At 40.0% G+C, this 19968-nt stretch overlaps 1 protein-coding gene across 3 annotated transcripts in view; it reads left to right on the top strand.

The window, feature by feature from the left end:
- The window catches only part of TADA2A (transcriptional adaptor 2A), a 47964-nt gene extending 29687 nt beyond the window's left edge, over positions 1 to 18277 (top strand). For all 3 annotated transcript variants that reach the window (XM_075264314.1, XM_075264312.1, XM_075264313.1), the window contains 8 exons: positions 4791 to 4854; positions 5280 to 5323; positions 6376 to 6486; positions 6769 to 6840; positions 7642 to 7774; positions 12719 to 12762; positions 14085 to 14158; positions 17615 to 18277. In XM_075264314.1, the coding sequence (XP_075120415.1) occupies positions 4791 to 4854; positions 5280 to 5323; positions 6376 to 6486; positions 6769 to 6840; positions 7642 to 7774; positions 12719 to 12762; positions 14085 to 14158; positions 17615 to 17806 (734 nt within the window). In that variant the 3' untranslated portion in view covers positions 17807 to 18277. The remainder of the gene's footprint in view (positions 1 to 4790; positions 4855 to 5279; positions 5324 to 6375; positions 6487 to 6768; positions 6841 to 7641; positions 7775 to 12718; positions 12763 to 14084; positions 14159 to 17614) is intronic.
- Positions 18278 to 19968: the final 1691 nt, after the last annotated feature.

Raw genomic sequence — 19968 nt, forward strand, 5'->3', positions numbered from 1 at the left:
TGAGAGTCCGAGCTCTTCTTGTGTGTACCCCTTGATCTATTATTTTGTGTTTTGTGTGTGAATGTACAATTGAATAGATGTATTGTAGTGCATTTTTTCCAAATAAAAATTTGTGTTTATCACAGTTACATTAATGTGGACATGGCTATTGAGAGCCCAATGAGACACATGTAATCTACAGGTTGTCTAATTTAAAGAAATATATAGGGTTTAAGGGTGCACTTGCTTTTCATGGTGTGTAATCCCTATATTTTATAGGATGATAACATTTCCAGCTTCAAAGCAGATTTTGTTCCTTCCAGTTCTGGTGCTTTTTTGAAGACATGTTCATGGAGGTTCAGGCCTTCGTGATATGAATGAACTTTACACATGTTGATCTCTTATTCCTAGGTGTGGAAACCTCTTTAGACCTCTGAACTAATGGACAGAATTTATGGTATGATAGCTCCCTATGATGTTTTAAAGGGTTATTCCAGTCCCTTTTTCCCGAGGATAGGTCATTAGTAGAAGTTCTGTAGGGTCTGACCACCAAGATCCCCGCTGATCAGTTGTTTAAAGGGGATGCTGCACTCTTGCAAGTGCCATGATCCCTTCTGTGCTTACATTACAAGCTGCCTGACTCATAGTGGCCAATGTAATTACAGCATCTCTTATTTACTTCGATGGGACAGAGCAGTAATTACATTGCATGGACACAATAAAAACAGACAGTTTAGGTGCAAGTTAATTAAGATGTACAAATATATGAATGGACAGCACAGAATCTTTTCAATGATCTCTTCTTTACGGTAACAGCGGTGAAGCTATTCAATTCAGATAACTTATACAAGTTCAATAGGCACCTGAATGTTTTTCTTGAAAGTAAAAATATCATCGGTTATAGGAGCACGACATTTTTAGGATATGATACTGAGCCCACATGCCATATTTGAAGTTGGGAAGGATTTTTTTTTTTTTTTTTTTTTTTTATATCCCTCTAAGGCAATTGGTTTCAGTCTCATGGGTTTTCAAGGAGACTCTGAACTGAAGGGTCACTAAATTGGTAAACAAGTGGCAAATAGGAACCAGGGTAGCACTGAATTCTGTGCCCATCTGCTATTTTTACTACCATCTTTAGACTACCTAAAGCCAGCAGTCTGCTTCTCTTACACAACACATTTCCCCCTGCAAAGTCAGGGTATGTTCACATGGGTGAAATAGATGAGAAATTTGAGAGAGACTTTCACTTAAAATTCCTCTTAACTTTCTGCCAATCCGGCTTTACTATCTGATTAGGCTCTGATGAGTTGAGCTAATCAGCGGAATGGCTTGTACTACAGGTTTTGTGACTGAGTCAGCCATGCTATAAGATAAGGCAGGACGCTTATTTTTTTTCCAGAGGACTGTTTCAGGGCAGAATCCACTTCAGAATCAGCACCAAATTTTGCTGTGTGAACATACCTGAATAGTTCCTCTACAGGTAATAGTATCCTGGGGAGGCAGTATTACTTGTGGGGGCAATAGTATAATAATAGTGCCCCCAAAGGTAATAGCCTCTCTACATAGTTAATGCTATTACTTACATGTTACTATTACTGATTCTATTGCATTGTGACTTCTCTAGGCCTGCTTTAGTTGCGATGGCATCCTCTAAGCACCTTGTGGTCATATAATTAGATACTGATTGAGTGACAGAAGGCCAGAGCCTGCTTTATACACTCCTGTGTACAATTGACATATATGTGCATCACTAGTGGTATTTAATCTTTTTATTTTTTATTTTAAATGCAAAAATTTGCATGAAATAAAAAATCTGTAAAAGGAGCTTTATTTTTGTTGTCACTGCAATTGTAACTACTGGTATAATAAATAGCGCTCTGCACTTCCCGATATTACCCTTAAATTTTTGTTTATTAAACTGTGTTGAAGAATCCTGCAAAATGCTTAAAAGTTTGTGTACCCCTCAGAATTTTCTATTTCTCTGCATAAATTTCAACTAAACTTACATTTTAAAATTAGATAAGGATAATAAAACAAATGCATAAAAAATATTACAATTGTTTATAGAAAAAAATTGATCCAATCCTACTAATATTATAAATGTAAAAGTTTGTGTGTTTGGATGTTTGTTCCTCAATCACGCAAAAAAGGCTGAACAGATTTGAATGAAATTTGGCTCATAGATAGTGTCGGTCTGGGGTTGCTAGGTGGGGTGGCATAGACACAAAAGTCCAGTTTCTTTAGTCCAAACAAAGGTAGAGTTTATTTTCACAAAAACTGTGCAGCAACAAAAGGAAACAATACAAAAATAAATACCTGCCCGGCTAGGCTCTAACTGAACATCAAAAGCCAGTTGAATAATTCAGGACACAGCTCCAAAAAACGACCTCTCTGTTAGGCACTCCAGCCAAGCTCTGCCAAAGTCTGCTGCTGGAGCTGACTTCTTATGCCTCCTTGATGAGGAGACTCTCTGCAGCTGAGTCGCTCCTGGAACATCCCCAAAGTGTGGACTGGAGGGGGGGGGGGGTGGAATGACAGGTCCCACTACCACCCTACCTGCCATTCCTAAAAATCCAACCCAGTAACTGGAACTCTGAAATAACCCTCAGCAGACAATAGTTATCTGCTGAGAAATGTTCTTTCTGGAGTTTTCTCATCTCACCCACTTTAGTAGTCTGGCTGAGATTTACACCCCCTCCATTACCTGACCAGCCATCGGTTTACAATAGTTTGTAACCTCAATTAACACATCAGCTACTTTTTATCCCGGTAAATGACATGGCTTCACGACTGTTATGAATTTATGTTCAAATACTATATTATACTGCTCTTGCAGCAGCCTTATCTCAGGTCCCAGGTCTGTTCTCTCTCTGTGCTAACCCTCAGTCCATTCTGTACAAGCATTTGCATATTGTCTTATCAGCTCCAGGCAACATGCTGACACACTGGATGGGAAAACACCTTTAATCCAAATTGGCAGTTTGCTACTTTTAAATGTGCCAGGGAAAAGAAAATCTAATTTGTTACAAAATTCTAAAACAACGACAGCTATGAACTTAGCCAGAAGTCAACAGAGTACTCCTCAAGCGGAGCTGATGGGGATCATCGGCGCCAACAACACGCTTATTATATGGAGACTCCGCTTATTATATGGAGTCTCAATGAGCTGCTGGGATACCAGAACAATCACGGGCACAGCGCGAGCAACGAGTTCAGTGGCAGGCCAACTTGACTGCTGCCGAAACACCGGAGCAGGCAGATCATCAACGCCAACAACACGCTCATCATATGGTGTCCCAGCGAGCTGCTGAGATGCCGGAACAATTACAGGCACGGCGTGAGGAACAAGTTCAGCATCAGGACAGCTTAAGAGCTGCAGAAAAGCTGGAGCAGGCAAACCATCAACGGCAGCAATTTGTTGAATATAGGCGGATCATCGATGCCAACAACACGCAGACAAAGTCGCGGGCAGAGACACACACACAAACGACTTAGAAAATACACGAGTGCAAAACTGGGCAATTCTTATAGGGCCACTACACAAACAAAAAATGAAATATACCCGTGCGAAGCCGGGTCCTCCTGCTAGTATCACATATAAGTATCAATAGTTCGTGACCCTTTAACCCACATTGACATGACAGAGTTTGACCTGTGAAGTTTGGTCCACGTGTTGGCTGGATTTAACAGCCTGAACAGTATGGCAGGAGAGGGACTCCTAACATTATTATCTATGATACTAGGAGTCCCTCACCCAGCAACATACGGTTCAGGCCAGTCGTGTGAATGTGGGGTTCGGATTAACTGATAATGTGGTGCTGAAATTAGTCAGGTATAGCCCGTTATTATACATCTGCTGTACTGGCTATTATCATATCATAGGTGAGAAGTTTTATGTTTAATGGTCGTTAGCATACAGGTAAGATATATAGTAAGATATGCTATTCATTGCTGCATTGGATCATTTTCCTCTGTAAATAAATAAGCTGAATATTTTTGACTCCTTTGATTCGGTTGTCTTTTTCTACTTTTGGAACTTGTGTGCAGATCTGATGTAGCTTATGTAAAATTTATGAATGAATATAGGAAATTCTGAAAGGGTTTACAAACATTCAAACACCATTGTATACTGCTCTTATAAAATGGAACTTTGGCTGTGATCGGTTGCTATAAGTAGCATAGACAGATTTTTTTTTTTTTTTGTGGAGGGGGATTTAGACGCTTTTATAAATCTGCTTCGATTGAAGGGGTATTCCTATGTACATAATCATATCTATATTTGAAGATAATTAAAAGTTAAACATTTTTGCAAATATAAGTAATTAAACTTTAAAACTTTGCAGAGTTTTTTTCTCGAACTTTCTTAGTGGTGACAGTCTGTTGTCTTGATCAGTTGCCAATGGTTACGACCACTAATGCAGAAACTTTCTATGGTCTGAGACTTGTCAGGAACCCAGCCATGATTTTCTTACTGTAGCTGGTTTATCAGGCAGGGACACGACATGTATGAGAAGATATTCCGGCCGCAATGAAGAAATCATGGCTTATTTTCTGTTCTTAGAAAAGTCCTGCATTCATGCTTGTATCCACTGGCAACCGATCAAGACAACTGACTGTGACCACAAGATATTTCGAGAAATCTTTAAAACTTTGCCAAATGTTTAATTACTTTTCTTTGCAAAAATGTTTAACTTTTAATTATCTACAAATTTAAAAATAATTATGTACATGGAAATACACCTTTAACTCTTGTATTCATAACTTTTAATTACTTTATCCTTTACTTGTTTTATTTTTGTTGTGTTCTACAGCTTTAAAAATTGCTGTTGTGGATATCTATCATTCACGATTGAAAGAACGACAGCGGCGGAAAAGGTATTGTAATAAGTTACCATACTTTTATTTGAAAATGTAACTAATGAGAAGGATCAGCAGCATAGAAAGGAGATGAAATGCCTCAGATGGAAATCTTTTTATTGATGCGAATGTACAAGCAGTGGGGAATGACCAATTTGTGGATGAATCTCTTCATGGGTCTAAGTTTTTCTTCAAATATTTAGGCAAGATTAGTAAATCTGCTGCAGTGTGTATGTGGGGCTGGTACAGGGAAGTAAATTACTATAAGGTGTCTTGGCACAATTGTAATTGCAATAGTACAGCCCAAAATCCATAGAAAAACTGTGTCTTTACCCAATTTGAAGGTGTAACTGCAAGTATGACTGGAGTTCAGAAATATGTATATATACATTGTATGTTACAAAATTGCCATTAACTACTATTTTGTTTTTCATATGTCATAGGATAATAAGAGAACATGGCCTCATAAATCTAAGGAAATTTCAAAGTAAGTAAGCTTGGAACCTCGAAAATGATTGTCACGGCAGGCCTGTTAGTATGTGATGAGCTATAAAAGTCATAACTCTAAAAGTTAACTTGTTGTCTGCAGTAAAGTCGTAGCAAAAAGTTTTGAGACATTTTTTCTTTTCAAAAAAGTTTGATGCCTCAATGTTTTTAATTCTTTTACTGCTTACTGACATGACCAAGTAAATCGGCCTTGTGGTACCCCAAATCCAGGAGAAAAACCAAACATGCTATTTTTTTTCCATGGATAAGAACTTCGGGATAGTATTAGCAGACCAATTCACCCATTGAGAAATACATCATCATAAATCAAAGACTCAATTTTCACAGTGTTGACTTTTATTTTTTGAGACTTAACAATTGGCCTTGGCATATATGAGCTTCTGAGCAAAATCCTGACTGATAGCAGCTCATTCTTGCCTAATCAGTGCCTAAAATTTATTACAACTTCTGTGTTTATTTGTCCACCTGCTTTTTGAGGATTGACAAAAGGTTCTCAGAGGGATTGTGCCATGGACCCAAAATTTCAATGTTTTGTTCACCAACCCACTTAGTTATTACTTTTGCCTTGTGAAATGATGCTCCATCCTGAATGGTCTCAGGATGCTTTACTGCTGGTGTGACACAAGACCAAGGGCGTAAATAGCAAAGACCGGGCCCCATAGCAAACTTTTGACTCCCACTCTCCTGGCTCCCACATAGTATAACTCCCCATTTACACACATTATAATGTACCAAAGTGGCCTTCACACAGTATAATGTCTGATAATGGCCCCACTTCATAGTATAATGTCCGATAACGGCCCCTGCTCACAGTATAATGCCCTATAGCAGCCCCTTCACACAGTATGATGTCCCATAACGGCCCCTGCACACAGTATAATGTCCCATAGTGGCCTCTCCACACTGTATTATGTCCCATAGTGGCCCCTGCACATAGCATTATGATCTAGATGTGGTGGTGTGTTTTTGTTTTTTTTTTATTCTGAAACACTGACTTGTAACAGGTTTCCATTATGTTTGTTCTTTTTTAAGTTTTAGAAAGAAGATATTCCAAAGATATTCAAGAACTGTATGAAACAATGAGGCGATTTGCTCGAGTTTTAGGAGCAACAAACCACGATCGGTTCATAGAGAGCCACACATGTAAGCAACCGTTCTTTCCTCTTCTGTCGACTGTAATTCTGGTTTTATGGAAATCGAGAGTCAGTTTTGTCAGCATTTGTCTGGGTCATATTGTTGAGGATTTTTTTATTTTATTTTTTTTACGGTTAGGGTTTTTGTATTTTTTTTACTTCTTTCCAAACATTTTTTCACACACAGCAGAGATAAATCTAAGTTTATATGTCAGTTAAATGTTTATGTGCCAACTGTAGTAGAAATAGTAGAAAGTCAATCTTTTTTTGTTTTGTTTTTTTCTTTTTGTAGTGGAATTTGAATTGCGCAGAGAAATCAAACGGTTACAAGAATACAGAAAGGCTGGAATCAAAACCTTTAACAGTAAGGAAATACTCCAGTTTCAGATACGTACTTTATGTTAAAATTCAGGTATAAACTTTAAGATAAATGATGCTGTAACATTCCCACAAAAGACTATATAAACTTGTCACTTTCTCTGCACTGGTGAAGGTCAGTTGCCCTTGAACTGCTGTTTGTTGGCAAGTGTCTGGTCACGATCGGAAGCTTGTTAAAAGGATCGTGCATTGACTTACAGGATTACTACCATTCGAATAGGTAGAGCTTGCGATATGGCTCCTTTTTTCCATTTTTTTTTCTCAATACCTTTTTCTGAGAAGAAAAAATGTCTATGTACTGCATTAGCCAGTAGATATACAGTGGCCTCACAGGCCTCAGCGCTGACCCTGGGCACATGATATCACAGAAGAGAGCCAGACACTACATCATCGCTGGGCGGTAAGCAACGCCTCCTCTCACAGTACTGCGCAATAGACGCTACCATGAGGAGGGACGTTCCTGACTGACTGTCAGAAACGTGCTTCTGACACTGAAGAGCTACAGTAATGGCACCGATAGCTCTTCAGTGGGCGCACAGAACAGGAAAACTGATAGTGAACTGAATTCAGCACATTGTCAGCTAGTGGTGTATTACACCGCATGTGCCTGAGGACGTGAAAGGTACTCGTGAACGCCGCTAACGAGGAGACATTGATAAGTGATCCTTAACAGTGATGCAATTTGGTTTCATAGATAACTCCAATTTTATTCTGAAGCTTCTCTTCTTTATTATAGTATAAAAGGCAAAAATAATTTCAATAATGTACCTTTACCATTTTGCAAAAGGTTCAAAGATGTATGATCGCTTGAAGAAGTCTCGGGAAGAAGAGCGTTTAAAACGAAATATGCTGTCAGAAGTCCTTCAGTACATACATGACGGAAATGCTTGCCAACAGTGGCTGAAAAGACAAGCAGCTATGTGAGTTAAGTTTCTATGTGTTTTACAAACCAGTGCTTAGTAACAAGGAACATGTAAACTAAAAAAAAAAATGCTTAACAACGTAAAGGAGAGACCATTGTTCCTGTCGGTGATCATGGGGTGCTAATCGTGTGCCAGAAGATCAGATGTAGAGGTTCTTATATACAGAGGTTAATACAGATTGAGTTTAGTAGAACTTTGACAAATCACTTAAGGCTTCTAAGTAATCCAGTAGCAAAGGGTTCAGTGGGGAAAGTTGTGGTTGGGGAGTAGTCTCCAATCACATCCAAGTGGGCTCCAAATCAAGGTTTACTAATATTACTGTTGAACAGTACCTTATTAACAGATCATTTAGGTGAATACAATACAGTAAAATATTGTGTCTCACAAGTGACTTCTCTGAATGTAGTTGCTCACACTTCTTGCCTTATTAACCTGGCAACATCTTTCAGCCTCAACTCATCTCTTTAAAGATCGCAGCAAAGACCTCTTTGGCTCCTCACTTTTCCGGGAATCTACACACCTTTTCCTCACATGTACAAACTCCACATCTTGCTGATATATTCTGCCCTTTGCTGCCCATTTCTCCCTATTACTGTAATTCTCAAATATAAAACTATAATTCCCTTCCCCAAAAACTAGTGCCATACTGACAACAGCCTCTGAAAATGATGGTACCAAACCTATAGTGCCCCATATTGTGCACTATAGGTATACAGTAAAAGGAGCCAATTTGTGCTCCCACAAAGTAATAATGCCTCATCTTAAAAGACATATACCCTCTCAGTGCCCATTTTAAATACCTCTGTATCCACTTAAGTAATATTGTCCATTGAGCGCCCAGATTAATATTGCTGAGTGTTTTTTAAATAAAAATAATGTCCTTTGTGTGCCTTTTAAACATTTCCTCTAATTATAAACACCTTTTCATAAATAAATACTGCATTTTAATATAAGAATAGTAATAAATATGTAGAATTTATTAAACGTTAATAACAAAAATTGTAAAATATCTTGTTAAAGGGGTTTTCCCATCCTCTTCTCTCAGCAGATTTGTCTGCTGTCCTCTTCTCACTTCCTGTATTCTTCAACAAGCTAATTGGAGATTTTGACTCTTTTATAAACAGGACACTATGAAATATCACAATAGATATATAGTTTGCCTTTACCATGTGAGATTTATTATGATTACTAGAAATCTATTACTGCAGATCAAATAATATACACAGTAAATGTATATTACATTACACAGGTTTGCATAGAGCACTTATCTTCCTTCTACAGAAAATGGACTCAGTGTTATCCTTGTGTTTGCATAGAAAGATAACCGACTCTGCTCACGGAGCCTTTATCAGTAAACTGCTGGCCTGATTATCTTGACCACTGAGCTGTAGATAACAATGTGAGAACTCCAAGAGAGCAATGACTCATGTAATTGGCCCTGCTTATCAGGTATAGGTCATGCTCTATGGAAACACTGTGTAAACAATAAGAGGAATACTCTAACATATCAGGCAAACAAAGCAGCATTGCTAAAAAAAAAAAAAAAAAAAAGTATTTAGGAAAACTCCTGAATTTGCATAAGCTAGCAGTATAGATCAGATCCTTGAGATGGGAATGCCCATTTAAGGGTATCTGTTTCCTTCAACGCTTACAAAGCTGTTTGACTGCTCCTTATCTTCAATCTGAATATATTCTATATTCAGTCAGTCAGTGTGATTGAATGTATGTACAGACGTCTTTTATACAGGAAACAAGTTCAAACAGGTGCACTTTATACATGTAATGAGTGCAGGGTAGGAGAAACTATCAAGTCTGTGAGAGCCAGAATCCTTACTGGTTGGTAGGTGATCAAATACTTATTTCATGCAATAAAATGCAGATTAACTATTTAAAAATTATACAATGAGATTAAAAAGCAGCACTTATCTCTCTGTATGTTTAGTGCAGAAACCACACGGACCCCATTGCAGTCTATGGGGTCGTCGGGTTTCCTTTAGGTAACTGCTTTTTAATGCATATAGGATTCCATTCAGGCGGTCCCCAAGTGGACTCCCTGAACAGAAACCTGAACACAGATGTGAACCGGTCCTTAGAATAATATTGCTTTCTGTGCTTTCTAAGAATAATATTTGCCTTTGTGTGCACCAGAAAATATGATAAATATTATTTCATAACCCTGATTATTCAAAACGCAACACTGCAGCCTCTTCATTCCTGTAGTTACCACTAGATGGGGGGACATCAGCATGAACATCAGCATTCAGGCACAGGAGTGATGCAGCGGCATGCAAACATCCCTTTTGTGGCCTCTGGATATTGTAGACCTCAGGCCTAAAGCAATCTAAAATTTAGAGAATGGCAATGCTCTACCATTGGTTTCAGCTGTATATAATTGAAAGGTGGCGCTACTGCTACTACCCTTGCTTAAAGGGGCTCTATCACTAGGAAAAGTCATTTTTAACTAATCACACCTTTGCATAGCCTTTAGAAAGTCTATTTCACACCTGCCTTTTGTATGTAGATTGCCTCAGTGGTTTCTGAATAAGTCCATTTATATTCATATGCTAATTAGACTAGTGCACGATAGATGGTGCACACCTCTCTCTGCTGTTTTCTATGGGAGGCTGCTGCTGGGGCTGCTGATGACTCAGCTTCCTGTTTGCTATACACATAGAAGATAATAGGAGAGAGGAGGCTGCTGGGAACTTCCTGAGCTGGCTGGAGGCTCATTAGCATATGAATTAAAACGGACTTATTCAGACACCACTGAAGCAATCTACATACAAAAGGTAAGTGTGGAATAACATTTCTAAAGCCTATGCAAGCATGTGTTTAGATAAAAATGACTTTTCCCAGTGATAGAGCCCCTTTAAAGTTGGGAGAGCTACAAATATATATATTTTTCTTTATTAGCAAATGGGCTAAACATGTACTGATGAAAGGGCTTTTTAGCTCTGATTTATTTATTTATTTTTTTTTATTATTATAACAATAAGGTTCACAATGTGGCCACGAGGAAAGTTTTCCCATCATATGTTAAGTGTATGCCAATGGCAAGTATCACCCATAGAATTTATGTTATAAAATGTATACTTCACAGTATAATTCAAGACACAATCATTTACTCAAAACTGACATTTATTTTCTTTAGTTATACAACTCTAAGGGTGCATTCACACGATGTCTTTTGGCTTGTAATCTGGCACGTCTACGGCCGCAAAATAGACGTAGACGTGCCAGATTACGAGCCAAAAGACATTGTGTGAATGCACCCTAAGTGTTAAACAGTCAGTATCATTGCGCCTTCATGGATATATGCCCCGTAAAGAAACTACTAACAGATGCCTCTGCAGGTTACTGTGGAAAGGTACTTGACACACTGTATATGAGATGCCGGTACATCATAGTATAAGAAATACAGTCATGAGATACAACATTGTAAAAGATCATAAAATTATCCTCAGATGAACAACAATACACCACAGATTACAGTATTTCATTATTCATTCAAAATAGATATTACAAACTGGAAAAACCATGTGTGAAAATCTAAGTACACCCCATAACTTGGCGAACCACCTTTTGTTGAAATAACTTGAAATAATCGATATGAGAAAACAAGATTCAGAAAACTTTCATGAAGAATGAGGCAACAGCTTTTCCTTAAAGGGATTCTACCATTAAAACCTTTTTCTTTGTTGATAAGACGTCGGAATAGCCTTTAGAATGGCTATTTGTCTCTTACCTTTAGAAGTGGTCTCCGCTGCGCCGTTCCTTAGAAATACCGTTTTTTTACCAGTATGCAAATGAGTTCTCTCACATCGATGGGGGCATCCCCACCGCTGCCAGATAAGCGTCTCCAGTGCCGCCGCCTCCTTCGCCCGCAGCGTCATCTTCAATGTCTTCTTCCGGCGCAGGCTTGTAACTTCTAGGCCTCGGGCCTTGGGCAGAGCAGACTGCACAGGCCACAGGAAAATGGCTGCTTGCACAATATTGTTAGCGGCCATTTTCCCGTGGCCTGTGTGCCTGCACAGTCTGCTCTGCTGCTGCCGCCCCCATCGCTGTGAGAGAACTCATTTGCATACTGATAAAAACCGGTATTTCTAAGGAACGGCGCAGCGGAGACCACGTCTAAAGGTAAGAGATGAATAGCCTTTCTAAAGGCTATTCCGATGTCTTATCCACAAAAAAAAAAAAAAAAAAGGTTTTAATAGTAGAATCCCTTTAAGGCTGGGTTCACACTAACGTCGGTGTCCGACAGCTAGTCTCCGATACTAATGTCCGTGCAAGATTTTAGCATCAGACACTAACTGTGTCTGTTTACAATTTGGATTATTTTAAATAGGATATCATGTAGTGTCCTTTACTGTCAGTGTGTGTCCTTAAGTGTCCGTTTACAAAGATGTACGATTTTTCAAGCGGACAGCTAAATCCTACATGTCTGATTTTTCAAGCGGACAGCTAAATCCTACATGTAGGATTTAGCTGTCCGCTTGAAAAATCAGACATCTTTGTAAGCGGACACTTAAGGACACACACGGACAGTAAAGGACACTACATGATATCCTATTTAAAATAATTAGAGATGAGCGGATATACTTGATCGAATACCTGCACCGCATAGCTCCCGTTGAAAAAACACTTTCAGGGCTTCAAATTTTTACTGCCCCTCCGATCTTCCCTGCCATCAGGAGCTATGCGGCAGAGGTATTCGATCGAGTATATTCGCTCATCTCTAAAAAATAATGCAAATTGTAAACGGACACAGCTACTGTCCAATGCTAAAAACTTGCGTGGACATTAGCATCGGACACTAGCTCTCGGACACCGACGCTAGTCTGAACCCAGCTTAATCAAGATGATATTAGTGTGCGTGCAAAAATTGTTTAAAACTTTTTTTTTTTTCTGAAACGTTAATTGTTTATTTTTCTCTGTTTTTAGTGATGCCGGATTACATCAGATTGCCCCTGTTGTTTCAAGTTCAGGTATCTTTTGGTTTGTTGTGGGGTTTTTTTTTCCTTTGTGCTCAAATAGCAGTTTATCATACTCTAGAGGAATTGTGTTAATTTATTTCCATGAAAATAGGGTGAAAATTGATCATAAACCACATATAAATGGAAAATAATTATTTTTTTTTCAATGTCAAGGCCAAATTCAAATATCGTAATAAAAAAACTACACCAAAATGCACAAGTTGCTTAAATTTCTCAGATCTATGTTTCAGTTAAGTTGCATGCTAGAGCCACATATCCTATCCTACTAATTCCTATTCCTATCCTATCCTACTAATATTATCCTACTAATATCCTACTAATATTATAAATGTGAAAGTTTGTGTGTTTGGAACGGCTGAACGGATTTAGGTGAGATTTCACACATACCTAGATATTCACCTGGAAGGAAACATACGCTACTTCTTAGGTCCCACATTCACCCTGAATCCCGACCGCGACCGGCGAAAGTTGTCTCCGGCTCCGCTGCAGGACCTGAGATTACGTCATCGCAGGTCTTTCAGCAGGGCTCCTATTGCTTGGCTGTAGTCTGGGGGGTAGGCCGTAGGGGAAGCTGAGCGGCCTGATACATTGGTGGCATTGCGTGGGCGGCACCAGTGAGCAAGTCTACTCCGGAGCTACGCCGCCATGCTGGGCGGCAGCACAGAGCTGGCATAGGTTACGGCCGCGTCACCACACATTCGGCAGACCAGCGCCAGTAACTTGCCGTCCGGAACACATGCTGGAGAAAGAACATGTAGCTCAGCACCACCTGGCCTACAAATAAAGCGTGGCCTAGGCTACCCATGTCGCAGGGCCGCGACACCCTGTAGTAGGCTCCAGGTTGGAGTTGTCGGCTGCGGGGTTAGGGGCTTTGACAGTGCGTGGCATGGGGGGAGAAAGGGATGGAGGGGGTTCAGAGGTGGCCCGCAGGGAACTGTGGTAGGGAGGCATCGGGGGTTGTTTGCATGTCTTCAGCCGGCGAGGGCCGTTGTCGCAAGCCGTGGAGAGTGGCCGGTGGGGCGCGCAGGCAGGGGTATCGGCGGAGGGTGCGTGACGGCGGGGGAAAGACATGGGAGCGGGAGTGCCTGCGCGGGGGAAAGAGGCCAGGTACGTTAGGGAGGGTGGACCCGGAGTGCGCAGGAGGTGGGTTGCGAAGTCGCGGGTACTGCTAGTGGTATATATTTCTATAATAAATTAAATGGCATTTGTTCTTCTATTTAACCATGTCTTTGTTACAGGATAATGGTTTAAATTTTGAAAAACTGACATTTGGAAATTGTTACTAACAGCTACAGTTATTACATACATTACAGGTAGAAGAAGTGCTCCTCCTTTAGACTTAACAGGACTTCCTGGAACAGAAAAGCTAAACGATAAAGAGAAAGAGGTATGGTATTAATGTACTAAGCTGCTTATTGTATATACCATTGCCCTCCGCACCCAGCAGTTAGGTGGTCTCACAGTTACTGCAAATGAGAAGTGATTCCTTTCAGGCACACTTGTAGATCACTTTGTTAATTAGAGATATGCAGTAAGTAGCCTTTTCTTGTTTAACCACTTCCGGACCGCCCATAGACTATATACATCCGGGAAGTGGTTGCCTTGTTCTGACAGGACGTACCTGTACGTCCAGTCAGAACACAGCAGCTGCACGGAGATCGTGCAGCTGATTTCACTAGGAGCCGGCTGTAACTTCAGCCGGAGCTCCCACAGAGATGGCAGGGAAGATTTATTCCCTTCCCTCAGTGAGCGCTGTATACACAGCTATGGACGCTGCCATAATTCAGCTGCCCTCTGACCCGGCGGACACGTGATCCGCCGGGAGCAGAGTCTTGCAAAAGCTGCTGGGTCCTACAGGACCCCAGATCAGCTCAGTAAGCTGTATATACAGTGTGCAGGAGGCTGGATTTCTCCTGCAACTGGGGTTAAATGTACCAGCCCCAGTTATAGGAGAAATCAGCCTCAAGTACAAAAAAAAAAAAAAAGTGATCAGATGTCCCCAAAGGTCTCTTATCACCTTATGGGGACACAATCTGGAAAAAAAATAAAAATATAATAAAAGTTTTTAAAAAATGTAAATAAAATAATAATAAATAAATACGCTAATAAAATGCCGTTATTGAAGCCCCACCCCTGACGACACCATACAAAATAAAAATTACCGTAACGGAGAGGAAAAACTATATTATAAAGTTTTTCAGTGACACTTTGTGTTATTAAATAAAAAATAATAATAAATTGAAAACCAGACACAATTTCCCTCCTATTATGTTTATATTTTCCCAGATATAAAAAAAATTAAAACACATTTGAAAATAAAAATTACATAAAAATAAAGCCCTATGTGTCCCAGAAAAAAGACGCAAAAATTAGTTGACTAAGACATACGAGAAAAATTTTACAGATCTCAAAACCTCACATACAAAATAAACCTAAAATGTGACTGGTCCTGGACCACAAATTGGCCCGGTACTGAAGTGGTTAAAGCTGGCCATTTATATTGGATAAATGTCTCCCAGCACTGACTGTTTCAACCCAGATCATATACCCAGGTTATCAATCATGAATAAGGTGACTTTTTTTGCACAAAGACCAGTCAACCACAGTGATCTGTGGTGTGTAGATTCTTCTGTAATAACCAATTGGATAATCCTTTTATTCCTGTTACCATAGAGAGATATAGGTGTTTATAGGAGCTTCATAGAGACAAATTAATGGGACATTTTTATTCAAAGAGGTTGTCCCATGAAATTATTTGATATCTGGACTCAGGAGAATTGTATCTTTTTTTTTTTCTTGTTGCAAATGACAGATTTTGAGTCCTTTCCGTGACATCTTGTATTGACATCCACTTTATGTCCCTTTCATATTCTTTGCTTTGTTTTTCTTACTGGAGTATATGGGAGCACGGGATCTAATAATGCAGAGAAGTTGGGGCCACTCAAAAAGTTAACACAGTTTTATATTATAATAATTTATATAGCGCCAACATATTCCAAAACACTGTACAATTTGTGGGGTTCAAATACAGACAGAAAGATACATTACGAAGAAAGTCATTTCACACAATGGGACTGATGGCCCTGCTTGCTAGAACTTACAATCTATGAGTTAGAGGGGGTGACACAAGAGGTAGCAGGGGAGGCATTGCTTATACAGTGGTCGGACAGTTTTGTAATAAAGGTGACTGTCATTACACAAACACAAAACTTTGAGCCATCACCACTTGTGTCCTTTAACATGTGGATGGTGCTTGGACATATAAAGTTAGCCTGAGATGGCATCATATCATGTGGGGAAATGTGGGAGCAGAGACAGAGGAGGGTTTAAATTTTAGGGATTCTAATGACGGTACGGAAGGGTTTACATTAGGAATTGTGATAGGTCTGTCTGAAAAGATGCGTCTTTAGTTTGCGTTTGAAGCTGTAGAAGTTGGGAGTTAATCTGATTGTCCGGGGTAGAGCATGCCAGAGAAGTGGTGCAACTCGGGAGAAGTCTTGTATACGAGCGTGGGAGGTTCTGATAATAGAGGATGTAAGTGTTAGGTCATTGAGTGAACGGAGAACACGGGTTGGGCGATAGACAGAGATGAGGGAGGAAATGTAGGGAAGTGCAGCATTATAGAGAACCTTGTGGATGAGAGTGATAACTTTATATTTTATTCTATAATGAATAGGCAGCCAATGTAGTGACTGGCACAGACCGGAGACATCACTGTAGCGTCTAGACTGATAGATGAGCCTGGCCGCTGCATTCAGAATAGATTGTAGAGGGGAAGAATTTAGTAAGGGGATGACCGATTAGTAAGGGGTTACAGTAGTCAAGGCGAGAATGAATCAGAGAGACAATAAGTGTCTTTAGTGTATCTCTGGTGAGGAAAGGGCGTATTCTGGAGATGTTTTTGAGGTGAAGGTGACATGAGCGTGCAAGTGATTCAATATGAGGGGTGAAGGAATGGTCTACGTCAATCATGACCCCGAGGCAGTGGGCATGCTGCCTAGGAGTTATAGTAAGGCCTGAGACTGCAATGGATATATCAGGGACAGATCTATTAGATGGTGGAAACAGTAGTAGTTCAGTCTTTAAGAGATTTAGTTTCAGATAGAGTGAGGACATGATATTTGAGACAGCAGAAAGACTGGTGTTCTGTAATAGTGCAGGGGTGATGTCACGGGAAGATGTGTATAATTGGGTGTCATTAGCATAAAGATGGTACCGGAAGCCAGATCTGGTGATGGTTTGTCCAATGGGGGCTGTGTATAGAGAAAAGAGCAGGGGGCCTAGGACAGAGCCCTGAGGAACCCCAACAGCAAGGGAAAGAGGGGAAGAAACAGAGCCTGCAAATGATACACTGAAAGTGCGGTCTGAGGATAAGAGTTCTATGTTTTATAATGGCAGAGATACAAGATTGTGTTGGTCTCCAGAGATACATCAGTTAGTCAGTATTGGCATATTTACAGTATATGCAGCTGCTTCCAATCCAGCCCTGTTTTAACTGATAAAAAATCTCACTAAATAATATAGGTAGAATGGCAAGCTCAGTGTCATAAAAGATGGGAGCCTCATCTTTCATATGAGTGCTGTTCTAAAAGCATTGTTCTTTCTTTTATAGTGGCTGAGATATAAATGTTTGCATTGACCCCCACCCCTCAGCTTCTCTGCAATATTGGAGCCCATACACCTTTGTACTTCAGTGAGACATGCAAGGCACAGAATAGAAAGGGACAGAAGTGACCACAATCCATTAATAAAGTATATTACAACATTTTATTGTCACATATGCTACCAGAATGTTTAGGCACATTTAATTTCTTCCCAATAATGTTTGTGTTTCCTTCTACAGCTTTGTCAGGTGGTGAGATTGGTTCCTGGTGCTTATCTGGAATATAAAGCAGCCCTTGTAAATGAGTGCAATAAACAAGGAAGCTTACGACTGGCACAGGCTCGAGCACTTATAAAAATTGATGTTAATAAAACCCGCAAAATTTATGATTTCTTATTACAAGAAGGATACATCACTAAACCTCAGCCATAAGTAATGTCCACCTGATATGTGAACTAGAAGTTCTTTTGTCTTGTATCAGTTTTGATGGGTAAAACATTCCAAAAGTGTGTGGTTCCATTGTAGTCTCTTTTTGGTGAAGAATCTGTTGTATATGCAGCTGTTATTTTCAGCAAGTATTAGACTGGTTAAATGTAGATTTGCGCTCAACATTGTAAGATTTCTGAACAACAACTTGATCTCTGTTTGCTGGTACTATTTATTGACACACTTTGTTTATTCTGTTTATATGGAAGACAAATGTACTGTATAATGAGGTGATATAGAGATAAAAGAGAGACTGTGCACCTAGTTCACCACAATAAAACGTAGCATAATGTGTAAGTAGCACTATTGTGCAAGGGGCTTTAGCTGGCAGTACAGGCATTAGAAGAGAACATAAAAATATCTGCTTCTTAATATCAGCATGAATTATTTTTGAGATGATGTAGTCATTTGATGTAAATGTGCACAAAATATTATTAAATACATTGTATTTTTTGTATAACATATGTATATATTTGCACTGTAGATCACATTGGTATGACATAAAAAATTGTGGTTTATATTCCATTCATATTACTGCTCTCCTATGATCAATCTGGTTGCACAGTCAGTGTGGGAAAGTGCTTTGTGTTTCTCAAGATTTGTTCCCCTACTTAAGTGATCAGTACAACAAACTGATAATCTATGACACGGCTCAGAGACAATATACTTATGTCTGATACTGTAATGTTTTACCAGTAATATTTTCATACTTTATGGGGACAGCATTTCAACTCAGTAGTTAGAACTGTTGCCTTGCAGTTTTGTGGCCTGAGTTTGGGCCGTTCACACTTCTGTTGGTGACCGTCAGCAGTGTCCGTAGCTATTGTCTGTTACAAGATTTTAGCAATGGACACTAGTTGAGCCGTCAGAAATCCGTTAACATTTCCATTCATTTCAATGGGATTTTATCTTGTATCTGTTTGTGTCCATTTACACCTAGTCCGTCAGAAGTCCTTTTTCTTCCAGTGGACAAAAAATCCTACATACAGGACTTTTGTGTCTGTATAAAAAACTTTTTTAATATTGAAGTCTATGGGCAACGGACTTATAACAGAGATTTACTGTCTGTCATTGTGTCTATTTATTTTTTCTGCGCATGCTCAGAAAGCAGAAACACAAAAAAAAAAACAGTATAAAAAAAACAGACACTAAGGAAGCGTTCACACTACCGTCTGTGTTCGACAGCTAGTGTCCGATGCTAATGTCCGCACAAAATCTTGCGCGGACACTAGCTGTGTCCATTACATTTTGCATTGATTTAAATGGACATCGGGTGCGTTCTTTTACTGTCCGTGGGTGTCCTTAACCCCTTCCCACCGATGGCACTTTTTGACTTCCTGACCAAGCTCGATTTTTCAAAACTGACGTGTCACTTTATGTGGCAATAACTTTGGAACGCTTTAAAGAGGACCTTTCATCAGATCAGGCACATGCAGTTTTATATACTGCTGGAAAGCTGACAGTGCGCTGAATTCAGCACACTGTCGGCTTTCCCGATCTGTGCCCGGTGTGAAGCGCTATCGGTCCCGGTACCGTAGCGCTTTACAGTCAGGAGGGCGTTTCTGACTGTTAGCCAGGGACAACCTTCTGCCCAGCAGTGCCTATCGTGCTGCACAGTGTGAGCGGGGAGGAACACCCCCTCCCGCTCCTGATAATACTCGTCTGTGGACGAGCTGTGTGAGCAGAGGGAGGGGGCATTCCTCCCTGCTCACACAGTACAGCGCGATAGGCGCTGCTGGGCAGAAGGGCGTCCCTGGCTGTCAGATAATTAGAGATGAGCGAGTACTGTTCAGATCAGCCGATCCGAACAGCACGCACGCATTGAAATGAATGGAAGCACCCGGTACTTCCGCTTTGACGCCAGCCGCTTAACCCCCCGCGTGCCGGCTACGTCCATTCATTTCAATGTGTGCGTGCTGTTCAGATCGGCTGATCCGAACAGTACTCGCTCATCTCCAGTGATAATATCTGTAAAGCAATGCAGAATATTTTGGTGGTATAAAATCAACAGAAATAAATACTTCACTAGCTTTTAACATAAGATTTAATCCTCACAAATGTTCCCAAAGGGAAACATTAATCAAAAAAATCTCCGATGGAACACATCT

This window comes from Leptodactylus fuscus, chromosome 2, assembly GCF_031893055.1.
Source record: "Leptodactylus fuscus isolate aLepFus1 chromosome 2, aLepFus1.hap2, whole genome shotgun sequence".
Lineage (NCBI taxonomy): Eukaryota > Metazoa > Chordata > Amphibia > Anura > Leptodactylidae > Leptodactylus > Leptodactylus fuscus.